The 18,914-nt window shown below is 38.8% G+C and overlaps 1 protein-coding gene across 2 annotated transcripts in view; it reads right to left on the bottom strand.

Moving 5' to 3' along the window:
* Positions 1–18,733, bottom strand: part of VRK1 (VRK serine/threonine kinase 1) — a 32,648-nt gene extending 13,915 nt beyond the window's left edge. For both annotated transcript variants that reach the window (XM_063290294.1, XM_063290295.1), the window contains exons 1-9: positions 18,602–18,733; positions 13,920–14,081; positions 12,535–12,590; positions 9,945–10,014; positions 9,225–9,312; positions 7,752–7,860; positions 7,541–7,633; positions 2,535–2,667; positions 492–612 (exon numbers count right to left, since the gene is read on the bottom strand). In XM_063290294.1, the coding sequence (XP_063146364.1) occupies positions 492–612; positions 2,535–2,667; positions 7,541–7,633; positions 7,752–7,860; positions 9,225–9,312; positions 9,945–10,014; positions 12,535–12,590; positions 13,920–14,076 (827 nt within the window). In that variant the 5' untranslated portion in view covers positions 14,077–14,081; positions 18,602–18,733. The remainder of the gene's footprint in view (positions 1–491; positions 613–2,534; positions 2,668–7,540; positions 7,634–7,751; positions 7,861–9,224; positions 9,313–9,944; positions 10,015–12,534; positions 12,591–13,919; positions 14,082–18,601) is intronic.
* Positions 18,734–18,914: the final 181 nt, after the last annotated feature.

The raw sequence follows: 18,914 nt of genomic DNA, 5'->3' as shown, positions 1-18,914 counted from the left end.
TTCAACATGCATTCCTTTGTTTGTTTACCTCTTTTTTTCCCCTTCATATTAGGCATTCTTGTCCCTTCTTGTAATTCTCCAATTCTTGCCCCTTCAGCTCTACCCTCAACCACAAAGGCTCACTGGCTGACTCCGGGTCAATTGCTCCTTCTCAGCTCAACCTATCTCACTGAGTGTTGTTATGGGGAAAATGGGAAGAGACAGTGCTTTGTACACCACCTTGATTTCCAGAAGGAAAGGTGGTATATAAATCCAATCAACCAATCAGTCTTGGAGTGCATTACTGTAATATGTAATTGCATAGCAGAAACAAGAATGTCATCCAACTTCCACCCAATAATTCAATTTCAGTTAAACCCGCCAAACCTGTCTTACCTCAGCACCTGGATTTGTAAGATGAAAAAGTGATACTTAGTCTCACCTAAGCACATATATTTTGAACAGAGTTTGAGTACATCCAAGAGTATTGTTGTTAAAGATGTTAAATTTACCTAATTTTTGACTCTTTGACATAATCTGGATTTTTCAGATTATCTTCCCAAGGCAGTTTACCACTAAGCCAGCAGATCATACAATAACCCAAAATTTCCAAGTCACCACGCCTGGATGGAGCTAAAAAAAAAAGTGATAAATTCATAGTGAAGACAAGTTAAAAAATATAGTTAAAGAACAAAAGGAATAATTAACTTAATACCAGTATGTTTTTTAAAGAGGAAAAGATGTCAAGTTTATTGCATTGTTACAGGCCTATAAAGACAGTATGGATTATAATTTAGTTTCACTAAAAAGGAGTTACTGGATGGAGAGTCCCAGACTGCCATTACAGTAGATTTAACTCCATAGGGAAAAGTAGTTCAGTATGTAAAAAATGAAATTTTTAATGGAGTGAGACATGATTGAGGTTTTGACTGAAAGAGCTTTCCAAGTTATGAAGGACCTTACAGTGTAACTGTCTAGTAGAACATTTTTTTTTCTAACGCAGATCCCAAGCTGTATCATGACAGTACATTCTTAAGAGGCCATCCCATATCATGAATCAGAGGCCATCTTAAGAGGCTATCATTAGACCCAACAATGTTGGCCAACTTTTGTACAGTCTCCAACCTTCCCTTTTTAGAGAAGGTCAATGAGAGGGTAGCTGCCGCTCAGCCACAGAGGGACCTGGATAAAGTGGTTTATCTAGGCCTTTTCAGTTCAGGCCAGGGTATAGTCCTGAGATAGCATTGGTCATACTTATGGATGACCCTTGGAGAGGTGGTGGAAGATCCAGCAGAGAGGGCATGTTACAGGTTCTGTCATCTAGGGAGCTACATTTAGCAGGCCCTAGGCAGTGGGCCTTTTCTGTGGTGGCGCCTGCATTGTGGAATCTTCTTCCCCCTGAGGTGAGGCTGGCCTCATTGCTTCTGACCTTCCAAAGGTCCCTCAAGACCTGGTTGTGTCAGCAGGCCTAGTGAATTAGTGAGATGGCTCCATTACCATTAACATCCCTTCACCTTCTGTTTTATAATAACAACAACTGTTATGGCTGACCTGGATCTCTTGGCAGTTTTTGATACCATCAACCATGCTTTCCTTCTGGACTGGCTCTGGGGACTGGGAGTGGGAGGCACTGGTTTGCAGTGGCTCTTCACCTTTCTCCATGGCTGATTCTAGTCAGTGTTGGGGGGGGGAGGTTGAGCCCTAGGCGCCCTGCAGTATGGGGTGCCTCAGATCTCTCACCACTCTTCATGAAACTGCTGGGTGCAGTCATTCAATGGCACAGGGTGAAGTATCATTAATATGCTGATGAAACCCAGTTATGCATCTCCACCCTGGGCCAGGCAGGTGATGCTGTTGCAGGGCTGGCCCAACCCCTGAAGGCTATGAGGGTCTGGATGAGGAGGAACTGGCTCCAACTCAACCCTGGCAAGAGGTAGTGGGTTTGGGTTTGGGGTCTCCCAGGGTTTGGTGATGTGTCATATTTGACTCTAGATGGGGTGGCACTCCCCTAGACAGAGTTGGTGCATAATTTGGGGGTCGTCCTATATTCATGGCTCCTACTCAAGGAGCAGGTTGCAGCTGGGACTAAGGGATCCTTTGCACAGATAAATCTTGTATGCTAATTGTGCAGTTTTCTGGATCAGGAGGACTCGCTCATGGTCACTCACACCTGGTCACTTTCTAGAATGCAGCAAGCGCAGGACAGCCAGGGGATGGAGGGCACAGCGGGGCGTGGGAAACTGCAGTGGTCGTGTGAGCCCGTTGCCAAGTGCCCAAATTGCGATTAAGGGGGCGCTGCGACAGCTGGAACTTCGAGGAACAGTCGTTAAGTACCACTTGTTCTGTACCATCGCAACTTTGAACGGTCACTGAACTAGCGGTCAGTGAGCAAGGACTACCTGTACTCTATTATTCACTGCTTTGCTCCTCCATCTATGTACTTTTAGATGTAAGTAGAATTATTTAGGTCAATAATTTAACATATTCAACTTTGTTACCTTATATTTATCAGAAGAAGGAATATGTATAAAAACAAAAATAAAAAACAATCTTACCCACTCCCTTGTGTGCATCAATACTAGTAAATTCAAGAGTTCCATCATGACACCGTTTAGGGTTTTCTTTGTAATCCTTGTGATTGCCTTCCGGAGAGTATCGAAAAGCAAGACCATAATCTACCAAGTATACCTATGCAGATGTCAAGCACAATAAAATCAACTTAATCCAAGAATTAAAAACCATATGAGAAAATGTACTTTATTTATATAATACTGACAAGTGCTCATTCTATCTTATCTTATCTTATCTTATCTTATCTTATCTTATCTTTTTATTTAATACACTGCCCATCTCACTCTGGAAAGTGACTCTGGGCAGCTTACAAATAAAAGGTCATAAAAACCATTATAGAAGAAAAAAAAAATACAAGAAATATAAAGGTAATAGAGAAAAACTAAAATTAAAAGGTACAGAGAGCATCTTCAAAACACCAACCACCCCCAGGGCTGCCTACCACTCTTGGATCCCCAAGCTAGTTGGCAGAGCCAGGTCTTAATGCTCTTCTGGAAGGCCAGAAGACTGGGGGCCAATCTCACCACAGGGCAGGGGCAATGGCAGAAAAGGCTCTCCTCCTCAACCCTGCCAGTCGATGGAGTCTGTAACATGCACTTCCTGCCAGACCAGGTGGGATGGGTCGATGTAATTGGACGAGATGGTTACATGGGCCCATGACATGAAGGGCTTTAAAGGTCATAACCAACACCTTGACTTGGACCCAGAAGCACACCGGCACCCAATACAACTCACACAGAGGTGTTACATGCGCAGCCCTAGAGGTACCTATAACTGCCCACACCACCGCATTCTGCACCAGCTACAGTTTCCGGATACTTTTCAAGGTAGCCCCATGTACAGTGCATTGCAGTAGTCTATACAGCAGTTGATCAAGGCATGAATGACTGAAAGAAGGGCTTCCCAATCCAGGAAAGGGTGCAACTGGCACACAATACGAAGTTGAGCAAAGGCCCTCCTAGCCACGACTGCTACCTACTCCTCAGGCAGGAGTCGTGACTCCAGGAGGACCTCCAAATTGTGCACCAGGTCTGTCTGGGGCAGTGCAACCTCAAGATGGTAAATCCCCAAATAAAGAGAAGCCCCACACCCACAGCCACTCCGTTTTACCAGGGTTCAGCTGAAGCCTGTTGTTCCCCATCCAGACCCCCACAGACTCCAGGCACCGCGAAAGAACATTCACAGAATCATTTAGTTCACCCAGGACAGAGATGTAAAATTGGGTATCATCATCCCATGACATATCATCTACATGAAGCTGCTCACCCAGCAGCTTCATGTAGATGTTAAAAAGGCGCAGAGAGAGCAACAAACCCTGAGCCATCCCACAGAGCAGGGGCCATTGGTTGGACCTCTCGCTCCCTATCAACACTGATTGGGACTGGTCTCAGAGGAAGGAGATCAACCAGCACAAAACTGTGTCACCTACCCTCAACTCCCAGAGCTGACCCAAAAGGTATCATGGTTGATGGTACTGAAGGCCACAGAGAGGTCAAGAAGAGCCAGGATGGATGCACTGCCCCATCCTGTTGTTGCCAGAGATCATCTAAAAGTGCAACCAATGCCATTTCTGTCCTATACCTGGGCCTGAAACCCAATTGGAAGGGGTCCAGATAATCCATTTCATCCAGGATCCTCTGGAGTTGCAGCGCAACCACCTTCTCTATCACTTTCCCTAGGAAGGGAAGGTGAGAAACTGGATGAAAACTGTTCAAGATGGTGGGGTCCAGCGATGGCTTCTTGAGGAGAGGGTGAACCAGTGCCTCTTAAATGGTGCCAGAAACACCCCTTCACCCAAGGATGAATTAACCATCACTGAATCCCACCCACATGTCACCTCCCAGGGGGACTTGACCAGCCAGGAGGGGCATGGATCTAATATACAGATGGCTGCGTTCACCATCCCAAAGACCCTGTCCACTTCCTCAGGTCCAACAGCATCAAACTGTTCCCAGATAACTGGGTAAGTCCATTTCCCAGGCATCTCCAAAGGACCTGCACCACGCCTGGCCTCCAACTGGGAACAAATCCAAGTGATTTTATCCACCAGATGCACAGCAAATTCCTCTGCATGTCCCTGGAGGTAAACCTCTGAATGCCCCTTACCAAGGAGGGTCTGGGTAACCTTAAACAGGGCTGCCAGGCAGCACTCCGCAGACACAATAACAGTGGAGAAACACTGGCATTTTGTGCTCTTATTGCTACAATAATGGCAATAACCCCCATTATTCTCAGAAAACTACATTCTAGTATAAGTATGTATTCTCTTTTTGTTCAAGGATTCTTCCTAATATTAAAAGCCTAATCATTCATTCCATATACTCCAATAAAAGCAAAACATTGTATTATTAAATTTAACAGGACACCCAAGCAAGTTAAAGTCTACCTGCAATCCAATAATATTAATCTAATATTGGTGTTAAAAGAACCACCTAGTAAAATATTACCTGCACCCTGGCTTAAAATTAACCAGTTCCTGATTGAACAGAGATAGAACAAATTTTCTCAGGGGTGTAGATGGTGATTCTAAACATCATATTACCAGTACAAACCTAATTCACAATTATTTTTAATAACCAAGGCTCAATATAGCAGTGAATGCTTTCAATTCCCACCTGAAGTCTCATGCTGCTTTTACCGCCAGCCTCTACTTCATTTAGATCTAAGACTCACAAACTGTTACAGAAACTGAAAAGTCAGCACCAGCCTTATCCTCTTTCCTTTCCAATTCAAAGTGCTGGCTATAAAGCCCTTCATGGCATAGGGTCAGGTTATCTGACGGACCACCTATCTGCCATGGTTTCTGCCCATCCAGTAAGACTGGACAGAGTTGGTGCCCCCTCACTCAAACAACTCCATCTATCAGGACCCAGGAAGTGTGCCTTCTTTGTTGCAGCACCTGCCCTCTGGATTTGCGTAGCTCCCACGCTGATGATGTTCTGAAAGGCTTTAAAAACTTGGCTATTCTCCCAGGACTTGGGCTAGGGTGCTTGTGAAGCCTGTTGGTTATGGGTTTCGGTATATGGAGTCTGGTTGTTCAGACCATAGGGTTTTCTCTTTACTGTTTTCTGTTTTTTAAAGTATAAACCACCCAAAGTAATTCTGGAATTTGGTAGCCTCTAAATCAAATAAGTAAGTAAGTAAATTCATTCCCTGGCTCCAAATCTGGATAACTGGAAATTAATATAGGAAGTTAAAAACTATGGAGGATTCAGTTTGTGCCTACGGAAAAATTTCTTAGACCAGGGGCTGCTAAAATTTCTGGGTCGACGGGCACCCCTGGAATTTACTGAGCATGTTATGGGTATTTACAGAAGAGTTACCATGAAAGAAGGGGCCATGTCTTTTTATCAATTGTAAGGTTAGCTAGCCACAAAATACCCATTAACCAGGAAGCTGTTCCCCCAAAATTCTGCCTAATGTGCCTGTTCTGAGCCTATGGGCAAATTTCTAAACAAAACACTAGGTTTTATTCCCACTGGGAGTAACTGTAAGGCTCAATAACAATGTTTTTGCTTTGCACGATGCCAGCTTCCATTTTACTTTCATTAGAAGAATGTAAAAAATTAAGTCAGCTGAATCAGGGGGTTCGGCTAAGGCCAAGAGAGATCTCTGTAAATACATTGATGCCCACAGGTACCATGCTGGAAAGCCGGGTTTTACACAATTTTGTTTTAAAAAAATAAAGGTATTCTGTATGAAATGTATTCCCATAAATGTATTATATGAGAAATAAATCAGTAATACTGAGCATATTTGTACTGTCAGATATATTATAATCCTGCATCAAACTAAGAGGGTATATGCAACATTAAGATGGGCAAGGTGCCTTTGAAGAGTGAGTTCCTGCTATGAATAGTTCCTTGTTTTCAATGCAAATAGTATCAATTTAAGCAACTAAATTTTTGTCTTTATAGCATGCAATACATGTATGTGTATATGTTGCTCTAGTACTGAAATTCTGCTATCCCACTTCAACCCAGTCAATATTTCCCCACTTTGAATTATGACATTATTTTCATTTTTAGATAATTCTCATCTTCCAAAATAGTGCTCTTCATCCACAATTCATGCAATGTTGATAAAAAGCTGTGGATGTAAGACAAAAACTTTGACCTCAGGTTTACAAACAACAACAAAAAGAAATCTAAAGTGAGGGGTAGATGAATCAGTCTGATAATGTCTAAAATAACATGAACAAATAGACTATTTAATCCAGATGAATCTAGGGGCTGATCTTCTTTTACTGACATCCCTGCTTGAGCAAAAGCAACGCAACCATCCAGTGACTCTCGGACCACTTGCCAAAGGAAGAGACAAAGTAACCCTCTCAATGCTTCTGTAAATTCATATGGGAGTGTGAAAAGAAGACAAGTGAAAGTTCTTGTGGACGAGTATGTTCTATGGATTCATTTTCAAAAACAGATGAGCTCCTTTAAAAGTACTACAATTCACTTATTTGCCTCAAGAAAAGTACCTGAAGCTAGAAATTGTGCATTTGCTAATGATGACTGCTACATAATAATAATAATAATAATAATAATAATAATAAAAAATAGACAGCTAGAGATATTTCTATAAACCATTTGATTTGAACTAATATGTTAAGAAATCAGGTTTTCAAGTAACAGAACACTTATGCTTGATGGATTCTTCAAACAAAGGAAATAAAAAATTGACAAAGCAGACAAGCAAACGTAATTCACTGGTGTACTATATAATTTTAAACTTCCACCCCCAAACAGCTATTTGAAATTCATTTTGTATGGCAAGCATTCTCTTGAATATTATTCAGGGCAGAATAGCCAATTTGATCAACTGCCAGCAAAGTGAATAAAAAATGTACAACATTAACTAGATATAAATGTCAAGCAGAAATATTAACGCTGTACACATTCATAAAGGCAAGATTTCTGCTGAGGTTCACAGCAGTTCCATTTTCTTTAAAACAATAGGTTAAACACTATAGGAAGAAAAGACTGAAAGTTACCTGATTTGGAACCTTGTAGCCCAGGAGAAGATTTGAGGCCTTGATGTCTCCATGCACATATTCATGTTCATGAACGTATTCCAAAACATCAAGCTAAAAAAAGCATAGCACAGAATAATGTCAGAAAAAAACCTTCAACAAAATTAACTTCATCTAGCAGGGGTCTCTACTTATTACAGATTAACATTAGCATAGAAAAATGTTAACTTACTATTCTCAATCCCAACTGTAACACCGTTTTGCGTGAAAACTGCTTTCCTTGTTCTTCAAATACCTTCTGAAGATCTTTCCCAAATCTGTCCATCACCATAAATCTATAACTGATTTCAAAAAATAAATGTAAGGAAATTCAAAACTTTGTAATGTCATACAAAAGTAGCATTCAACTCTTGATGACTATATAGACATGGAGGGGTTTTTTAGCAACAATAGCAAAAAATGGTTTGGCATTAACTTCTTCCAGGTCTTTTTTGACTTCCCTGTCTAATATCCAGGCCTGGTATTTCTTAATGGTCTCCCATCTACATACTAAGCAAGCTGAACTCTGATTAGCTTTTAAGATGACAAAGGTTGGCTAGGTGCTGCCACCTGGCAGTGCAATGGCATACAAAAGAAATACAGAAATTTAAAAACTGCTGAAAATTACCAAACAACCCCTTCTGTATTTTCCATAACTTCAGGAAAGAATGCAGGAACAAATGAAATCAGAACAGGAAAGCAATTCAACTAACACTAAAGGCAAATTTCTGAAGGTTAGCAGAGAAGGGATCAAGTGTGCCTCCTGATTGAAGGAGATGCAAAATCTGTGCTGTTCTAAGTAACTAAAACTCTGTGCCATACTTCTTTGGGACCTAGAGCAGGATCTCATCTAAATACCCTCCCCCTTAAGAAACAATAAAAACACCAAACTGTTTCACTCACTAAATAATTTGTTATCAAAAAACTTTTCAATAGAGAGAAAAGAAGTATTTTCAGTTTCTTTAAACAAACACTTGACACTTCACAGCCACAAAACTACAAGCCAAAGAGAAGAGTTAATCTCATTAACATCCCTTTCAACTAGCACATCTCCTGTATGACATTTTCTTAATGGTCTGGATTTGTTTAATGTTGGCCAATGTTTTGTTAGTTTTTTGTTACTCCACTGGTATTTTCAATTATCCCTTTGGCCAAATATTTTTGTAATTTAGTTGGTAAGTAATAGAATGGACTACTACCTATTTACTCTGTTCTGGCCATGGGATGAAAAGCAAGAGAGCAGCAGCTGGTGTTGACTTCCTGCTACTTGGTCTGAACCCTTTAAACTCTGATGGAATAAAGTTAACTTGGAAGATTTCAATACTCTATCTTATACTTCCCGAGAACTACCAAATATATTCATTAAATTCAATGGGACAGCATAAAATTGCTTAAGATTCACTTAATATTGACCATAGTGCGTATTTCCAAGTTCTCCAATAAAATGCATATAAGGGTCACTGCAGATTTAACTTCACAGTATGTATTTTTTTCATGTACCAATTCCTCAATATATTGATCATGATAAACTTAAATGGCAAAGGCCATCACTTGACATTATTGCTAAAATTCATTTTAAGAAATACTGTAGGGTTTGTAAAATAGTAATTAATGGAAGTTAAGCTATAAAAATCTCTTATATTCTAAAATAACAAATGATTTATACCTTTTGCCATTCTTTTGATGCAAGCCAGAACCCCAATAGTTTGGTACGCCTAAATATTTCAGTTTGTGAGAAGAAATCCATTTCTTAACTGGAAAGAAACAAATTTCCAATATGCAGTCAGTTTTTGCTAAATAATTTGTTACCAAGTAAGATAGAAAACTGTCTATTATTACTGTCTATTAAATATTAAATAATACCAAAAGAGGTAGATGTAGATTTATTTTTTTTAATCAGAGACCCTCTCTCTCACTGAAATTAATGGAATTGAAAAGTTTAGATGTACTGCATTTTCTTTAATGTTTATGCATTTTATCCTTACTATTCCTTCTATATTTTAGCGATTTAAATACAACAAACTCTTCCTGCATGAGCAAAAGGCCAACAAATGTTGTATTAGCATGTTTAGCATATCATGTAGATACCGTTGCTTATTATTCCCTCATTTTTCAAGCAGCTTCAAATTTCTAGTATTAAAAAGGACAACAGTGTTAGATCCAGTTTATAAAATTTACTTCCAATAAATATCCAATACTGCATTATTATAAAGAAACACAGTTATAATTAATATTCTTAAAATAACTACTTAGAATCCTGTATGAATTACAACAGTAGCTGCCTGTAACTCAATAGATAATACATTACTATACCTTCCCCATATTTTTCTTGTATTTAAAAATGATTAAATTGTTTTACTGAATAAAAGTGGATTAAGTTACTTACTTAGTTCTGGTTTAGCAGCTCGCATGTAGAAACTTAACTCAGTAAAGAGTGGTCCATTGTCACTGGGCTCCTTTAAATAACATTTATAAATAAACACAATGTTTCAAACTTGATTTATTCCACTTCTCTCAAGCAAAGATTTTGCTAATATATAAAGCATTCTTCTATTGTCCTATAAAAACTGTTAACTTAATCACTTAATTTTTCTTCCTTGTAATTCAGTTCCTTGATGATTGTTATATAACTGGGAAAGGGATAAATTTAAAAATGAAACATTTCTATATAGTAAAAATGTTGGGATCTGAAAACCTAAATAGTATTCAGTACAGCTGGGTAAAGCGTTTGAAGGGCCCAAGGACAGCAATCTACCAACTAGTACTGAGGCACCCACATCCTCCAGAAGACTTACCACAGTTGCCTTATGAACTTTCCAAAGTTGTATACACACTTCTGCAGGCACTGTGAACAAAGCAAAGCAGCTGTCTACGCACATACATGCAGAGACAACTTGGGAAAGGCTTTGAAGCAGCCACAGAAAACTTTCCGGAGGATGAGGCTGCCTCACTGCTTTGCTCCTGCCAATGTGCTTCACAAAGCACTCTTATTTTCAGTATCTGAATAATAATTAATCTACTAAATATATTAGCATACAAAATTTCAACAAGTTTTGTTGGCTCAGACAAAATTTATTTTTAAGATGGTGCTTTTTGTAGACATAAACTTACCTGGTTGTCTCATACCAGGTCAAGCTAGTGGTCTGTCTACCACTGTGCTATCTATTCTGCCTAACAACACCTCTCTATGACCTCAGATAGAGTTCATCCCAACTAGGGAATGGACCTGGGATTTTACACAGCTAAATTATGGGATATAATAGTTAATTATGGTTTCTCCATACATGTTTTAATCAGAACAATTATTATTAGGAAAAGAATAGAGGCTCCTTGGCATGAATAGAAACAAGTTTTTACATAAAGCAACCTGCCAAAGGACTGAATAACATGAAACCCTGTTGGTTTACATGGCTTATGCAATTTTTTTCTGATCATCTCATTTTGAAATTGGTGTCACATTTTAAGTAAACCAAAATAATATAGTGGATTATATCAAGACTGAATCAATAGTTTTATTTTTGTTTTCATAGAACCATTAAGAGTTTTGGTCATGGACAATCCATGTGTCCTTTGTGCTAGCCCTTTCCCAGGCTATCTTGTTCAGATGACCCTGACTTACAGTAAGTGACTGTAATCTTGATCCAGGACAGACTTAAATATCAACATATTTAAGTCTATCCTTTATATCTATAGCTGGTGTCAAATGTCACTATCTCCAAGAGATACTTTTTCAGGGTGTCTATTCATGTATAAATACAATTTATCACAATTATATTTAAATTCTAAATTATATCACAAAGTACTATCTATATAAATATATTAGCAACCTCTTCTACTGCATGTACATCACCAAGATGAACCATTATGCATAATACTTCTCAATACATTTAAGAGTAAAAATGTGACATATAGGCTATTTTTACTAGCATAATTGTAATTAATAGTATATGTAGAAAGTAGGCAGAAAAAGGCAAAATCCACCTGCAACAAATATCAAACAATAATATTTGCAGCAATACTAAATTGGACTCTATAAGTTGGCTTTTTTCAATCAATAGGCTTCCCTGATATCATTGAAGTATTCAGAATATCAAAATCAAGGGACCACAAAATCATGGCCCTAACTGCCCACTCATCCACAATGGATAATGGGAATATAAAAGGGGGCAATGAAAGACAGATGAGAGGGGAAAGGGCACAGGATATGTCCCAACATCTTTAAGGAACCCTGCATGCATTATCACTAGCTATATGGGAAGCATTACATGATCCCAATTCCTGTTATTAATGAACTCATGATCAGAATGATCCTTAATAGTTCAAAGGTTTGGTAGCACACTTGAGCTCCAAATGCCTTATATGCCCATGCCTACCTTCCTTAGGCCCTATAATTTTCCAAATACAAAATTCATGAGGGTACATAATAGGTTCTGCTTCTCTACCACAGACCCCTAAAGTAAAATAGCTCATAACTTAAATAGTTGTAAAATAAAAACAAAAAATGTACATTGCCTGCCATAGAGAAATATACACAAGTTATAGGCTCAAATTCCAGATTCAGTCTGTCCCAACTTTACTGAAAATTCATTTCCTATGTAATTTTTGAATACCTCAAAGAAAACCAGTATAAAGCACATATATGTTATTCTACTATTCAAAACCAAATCCAAGCAATAAATAGAAAATTAGAGATTATTTCAGCAAGATGACAAAAGTATTTATTTTTATGAAAAATGATATAGCACAGAAGCTTAAATACATTTTTAGTTTAATTTAATCTACTTAAATAATTCATACAACACTGATTGCCTGATGACTTTCTCTCTAGAATGTCACAAACCTACAAGCGGAAAAGTCTGTCTTTTCCATTTCATTCTTCAAATGCAGATTATTTCAAAAGAAAGAAATTATTTCCAGAGTTGGTCTAGAGTCAGGCAACATCAAAACTGAATGAGTGAATAATAAAATAAACTTACCACTTTTATAACATAGGGTGCATCACTGGTAACTGATTCAGATGAATTAATATCAGCTGTTAAAATATAAGTAGTTTTTATCAACAGGATTGAAAACTGTCTTAATATCTCAGTAGCAATTTTTACATAACCAACAAATATTGACTAATTGGATGAAAACCAAATACAAGTTCATGAGTATATTTAAGAATATTGTATGGTGGAGCCTTACATGTTCTTGCACAAGCCTACTTCCATAGCACAAATACCCCTACAATAATACAGAGTGATACATTTTGCATTTAATATTTCAATTTTGCATGTAAATGATCAATGTTACATTCCATTTTTAAAAACTGTAAGAACTAACTTGCCAAACCTGACCAGTCAATCAAGCACAGTATTCTTCTTTAAGAGCAACCAGCCCGGTACTTTTGGAAAACTTCCAAGTAAGGCCAATTTAAATGTTCCACCAGTGGAACATTCAGTGATTTTGGTTGGTGAACTGAAGCAACAAAGCCCTTCCTAAAGATCAAGAGTATAAGCACCAAGTCCTAATAGGAACATGGAAGCAACATCCATAACAGAGATTTCGAATTAGCAGTCAGCCCATAGCCACATTGCCCCCCAAAAAAGATTTCATTTTTTACATTTATCTGCTGGAGCAGACTGGGGAACACAGGGGATGAGGGGGGAACCCATTATGTTAGAAGAATCCATTCTACTGGCAGCATCACTAGATCAAATACCAACAAAAAGTACTGTCACCACAAACAAAGGCCCAGCATACATAGAACAACCCCTCTTGTAAAGGGAGTATGAAAGCAATGAAGGAAATCAGGATAAGCCGTAGAATCAGGCACACCCCCAACTGCTTTCTATTCAGTCCACCAGATGCTGTCACCAACCCTGCACTCCCCTCATCAATCTGCTAATCAGCTGAATGGCAGAATCCCAAGAACACTATTTGGCCTGTGGACATCCTTTCCACAGCATGATAACCATGCATTCTACAGCAACTGCCTGTCAATTGATTGGCAAGCTGACTAGAGCTGGAGAACCTTGAGGAGTGCTATACAACAACATAGCAAACTTCCTACAAATATAATTGCTGGAAGGGAAAAAGATAAAAGTCTTATCCCCTTCCTTTTCAAGATCACAGCTTTTCTACTGCTGCAGGAAGCAGAGAAGCTGCGATCTGTAGACTAAATGCTGAGAAAGGAGACAAGGTTTTCCTCCCAGCAACCCTACTAGTTGAGTATTTTGAAACAAGAACCCTCCCCTTCTCTAGGAAATTATATCCATTTACTGTTCACATGGTTTATGCATATGTGTTAGAAATATAGATTCTTAAATAAATATATACTGGTCCCTATATTTTAGCAATCTTGGAATATTCTTCTTACCAAGATACAGACAGCCAAAACCACCTTTGCCTATAACTGGACCAAGCTTCCATTTTTGCTTTAAAAGGTCAGTAAAAACTTCTCCAGGAGGAAATTCTTCTGCAAGTTTCCGTTTTCTTGGGCCTCTTTTTCCTGTTGACTTTTTGATATTAGGCATATTCACTAAAGAAAATTTTAAAAACAAAGTAATTAGTAATAGGATAAATCTGACTTATTTTTAGATCTATAAGTTCTCCATTGCCTTTTCCATTTGTCAACATACAAAACAGAAGGACTAAAATTAGCACCAAACAAGTTCTGATCCTGGAATTCTGATGATTTCCAGTACTGAATTCTTCTTCTGGGACAAAATCGATCAAAATATAAACCGGAAAATGTATTATTTTACTTCCTATACGAAAGGCATTAAAGGCTCTGCAGTTTGAAAATAACATACTGTATATATCCTTACTAATCTCTCTTGCTGTAATCATTCATATTGTAGCAAGTAATTACATTTCTGTATTTAAAAGACGGCCATGTCCACAGGACTATTACTAAGATAGAGAACTTGTAGCCTTCCAAATGTTGCTAAACTACATTTCTCAATATTAGCCGTTCGGTCTAGGCTACTGAGAATTGTAATTCAGCCATACCTACAGGACCACGGATTACCTATCTTGGTATAAGCTATGTCACAGAAATGCAGCACAAAAGTGTTTACTTTCTCTTTTTTCAATCTCTGGAAAAAGAAAATCTCACAAATTATACTCTTCTTTTATAACAGCTTTTCTTTATTTTGATGTGCCTTTCAATTGAGGCATTTCTCATACAAAGGAGAAATTAGCAAAAACTGTCTTCTCTCATCTTTGCCATTTTTGAGTTGAGTCTTTTAAGCTGAGAGTCAGTGATGAGTTTTACCCCTACTATTGCCATTAACATGCAATACCAACTCTTCCAAAGCATGGCTGACAGTCTCAGTTCAATCATATACAATCAGGCAGGCAAACGAGCTTTGCTTTCCAGAATTCTTAATGTTTCATACTAGCACTTCTGATAAGTATGAAAAGCAAATTACTCATCATAAATAGCAAGACTTCCTAATTTTTGGCAGAACCATTCATCATTCAAAGAGATCAAGTTTTTTCTGTCCTAATATTATTCATGACAATAGTAACCATCCTTACTATTGAAACAGAGGCTGTGAAACACAGAGGCCTCTTGATGTTGAATTGATACTTCCACCTTCTCTCACCATTAGTTATATTAAAGAGGTTGATGAGAGCAAGAATTCAATAACATCTGGAGGGCCATACATTGCTCAGACTTTTTTCTCTTGGCAGACCCTTTTTTTTTTGATCATATCACATTATGTTAAGCATTTGCCATTCCATGCTTCTTCATGTAACTTTCAATTTCTGTACTGCTTTTGCATTTAATGTCCAAGCATCACAACTGTATGTCGGCACAGTATACCAATTAAACAATTTCCTCAGAAATGCAATGGGCTAGCCATATTGCACAATGAACAGATCAAAGCAGGACAACACAATCCTTGGCTGGATATCATTTGACATGTAAAAACCCATAAAACACCCAAAGAAATGCTAGGCAAATGTGCAGGTGAAATTGGAAAGAAGTTGAAGACTCCTTCCTGCAGTGAACTGATTTGGGCTGATGAAGATGATGCATTGCCCCTAAAAATATAAGAATTTGTAATAATAATAATAATAAATATAAATATAAAAATAATATAATTTATTAAATTTATAAGCCACTTGACTCTCAGCGACTCTGGGCAGTATACAAATTGTTTAAAACATCTAAAATCAAGGAACAAAACAAAAACAACACAAAACAGCAGAGACAGCACAGGAAATAGACCTGGTTGGTAACATGGAAAAGAAAGAAAGGGTATCAACTGTCACTGTCAAAGGCCTGGGCGAAGAGGCAGGTCTTCACAGCCTTTCAAAATACCAATAGTGTGGGAGCCATTCAAATCTTGGACCTCATTTCAGAGGGCTGGCACTGCTACGGGGAGGCGTGCTTCTAGTGTCCCGATAGGTGGCATTGTTTAATCAATGGAACCCAGAATGCACCAAGCCTGCCAGATGACCTTATCCTTTGACTAGGTAAGGATCTCAACGCTGCTTTGAAACTGTTCAACAAAAAGAGAGTGCAGTATATAATGAACTGCATACCCTATTTGCTTACTGGTGTCTTACAACAGAAATAGCTACTGCTGTATTGTAGTATCATTTAAATGAGATGACATTAATTTGATTCATAAACACTATAAACCTATCAATGCTTGCTTAGGAGAGTTAACAAAGAAAAAGCAGAAAAGAAAAAAAAAAGGAAAAAAAGAAAAGTTGAACCTCATCTTTCTCCATCAGGTATATAGACTCTCTTTCCTATGTACATGTCTACATGGTTAGGATGCTATTTTGCTTACCTGAAAATTAGCACAATAATGACATTAAGTTACTCATTCTCGTGTCTAGAAAAGGTGTGCTTCACAGAATTTTAACTGAGAAAAATATACGGGCATCAATAAGTAAAGGTTTAGGATAGCTGACTAATTGAGTCCTCTTTCAGCATCTTTCATGGGTAGAATCCATACAGAAAAAGACAATAGCAGCACAGTACGTACTATGGTCTGGATTTTTCCACAGAAACATAGGCTTGGAAGAGACTTTGGAAGCTTTTTCATCCAACCCTCTGCCCAGAGCAGGAATCCTCATTAACATCCCAGAAAAATGGCTGTCCAATCTTCTTCAACACTTCCACTGATAGAGCACCTACATTTCAGGTGGTAGGCTGTTCCACTGCTTAATAGATCTCACAGTCAGGAAATTCCTCTTTATTTCAAATTTGGATCTCTTTAAGCTTCCACCCATTCATTTTTGGCTTACCTTCAGCTGCTCTGGAAAATAAATCCACACCTTCTTCCCTGGGATATCCCTTCAAATACTGGCAAACCAGCAGATAGCAGTCTATCATGTCTCCCCTTAGCTTTCTCTTCTTTTGCTTGCCTTTTAAAAATAATTCCTATGGTTGTTTTAACCACAATATTTAAGCCACCTAGAGTTATCCTGAGGTGGCATAAAAATAAACCACACTGCTGATCCTTCCCCCAATTTCTTGTAGTACCCAAACTACAAGTTTCAACATGATTTTAGTAAAATAAAAATTACATTTTTCTATAAAACATTCAAGACAGCTTCCATAATTAACTGATATATTTTAATGAGCTGTGGCTTAATTAATTAATATAATACAAATAGGAAAGAAAAGTCACAGCAGCTTAAAATAAATTCTATGGGCCACTGTTCCAGGACCTAGTTCAGCTTTCACCAATCCTGTATCTTCCAGACACTACCTAGAATTCCCTGCATGTGTGGTAGGAGGAGATATCAACAGAGCCCTGGTTGTTAAACAGATGGTTTTTAAGATAAATGTTAAGACCCTGGAGAGCATGAGGGAGGCTTAAGAGTAAACAAAGAAACTTTAGCAACTTTAATAGTTGAATATCACTGAAGACATATATTTGGCATTTCTCAGACCAAGAAACAGTTCTGATCATTATCGTTGGTAATTGTTAGTTTAGCTGGTCCATAATAGGGTTATGAGCTTCACTGCTATTGCCATTATTTTTTTTCCTTCTCTCCCACTTTCTTTACAGCTTTTTCCTATTAAATGTTTCCAACCATATTGTTTCTACAGTGTGAAACAAAGAATGCCCGAACAATTTACAGTATGTCCTTCATTTGATGGTTCTCTAATACATCACAAACTGTTACTAATTTCAGCTCCCTTCTGTCAAACAGGCTTGAAATGAAAAAGACTGCATACCTGAAAATATCCAAGATTCCTCACTGAAGAGAGGACATACCACCTCCCCAACTAAAAGAGGAGGAAAAGTTGGCTTATATTTTACTTCAGCCAACCTACAGTCACAGAGTCTCTCTGCAGAGATCGAAGAATTCTAACCATGATTGTTGAAAACTAATGGCTAAGTCTGTCACTACCTTCAGGTGGGATTACCTACCCCCCACAACCAGCCTGTGCACCCTTGTATTGTAGCCCTACTCACTTAGCTTCCCCCAATTGTTACATGTTGCCCTTGGCAACAAAAGTCTGTGCATCTTGCTTTATTTTAATAAGAGATCACCATTTACAAAACTGGAGAAAACAAAAACGTTTGTGGCAGTTTTTCCCTTTCTGGGACCTTCCAGCTGTTATACTAGACTTCTTCCTAGCTCTCACTGTTAGCCAAGCTGACTTAGGGCTCATGGGAGCTGCATGCAGTTTAGACTAGATCTCTTGTACAGTACTGGATCGACTATCAGCACGCCCAACGTTGCACAGCCAATAGAAAGAGGCGATGAAAGACGCACCAGATCGCGAAAAAACTAACCTTTGGATATTTCAATTATATTGCTAATTGACTATTTTCACATCGACTTCCACAGCTAAGGACGGAAGAAAGGAAACACACAAAATTCTTCTGTGGCCACCACCTCCTAAAAAGGGCTCCCAAACAGCAAGAGAGAAGCTATAGGGAAAAGCAGTTAAGACCCATCTAGGAGGCAAAGAAAATGGGTCACGGCGGGCTTCCCTAGTTGTCATCCCAGGGCGGGAAAGCGATGCAATTCTCGCCACTCAGAGCCACAGCGAGAGAGAGCGCTTCGGGGCCATACCTCGTCAGCCAAGCGGACTCTGGCAAAAAAAGGTCACAACCGGGTAGAGCTTGAGCGCGACCACGACCAGCCACGGACAAAACTGAGGTCCTCAATCCACACCGGAAGTGGGAGGGCGGAAGTTCGGAGTTGCCGCGCAGAGAGAGCTTCCGCTTTCCTATCGGAGTGCAATCCGATAATTTGCAAATCGAGGGAGAGGACTCGCCTGGAGCGCGCCAAAAAGTGGGCGTGGCTTCAGCTTGGCGCTGGGTCCCGTGTGTCAGGCTACGCTACGCGCGGGACCGGAGTTCCGCATGGCCGCCGGGGGAAGGGC

This window comes from Candoia aspera, chromosome 1 (genome assembly GCF_035149785.1).
Source record: "Candoia aspera isolate rCanAsp1 chromosome 1, rCanAsp1.hap2, whole genome shotgun sequence".
In the NCBI taxonomy this organism is placed as follows: domain Eukaryota; kingdom Metazoa; phylum Chordata; class Lepidosauria; order Squamata; family Boidae; genus Candoia; species Candoia aspera.
Note: the sequence above shows the minus strand (reverse complement) of the source record. Positions and strands in the feature narration are given on the sequence as shown.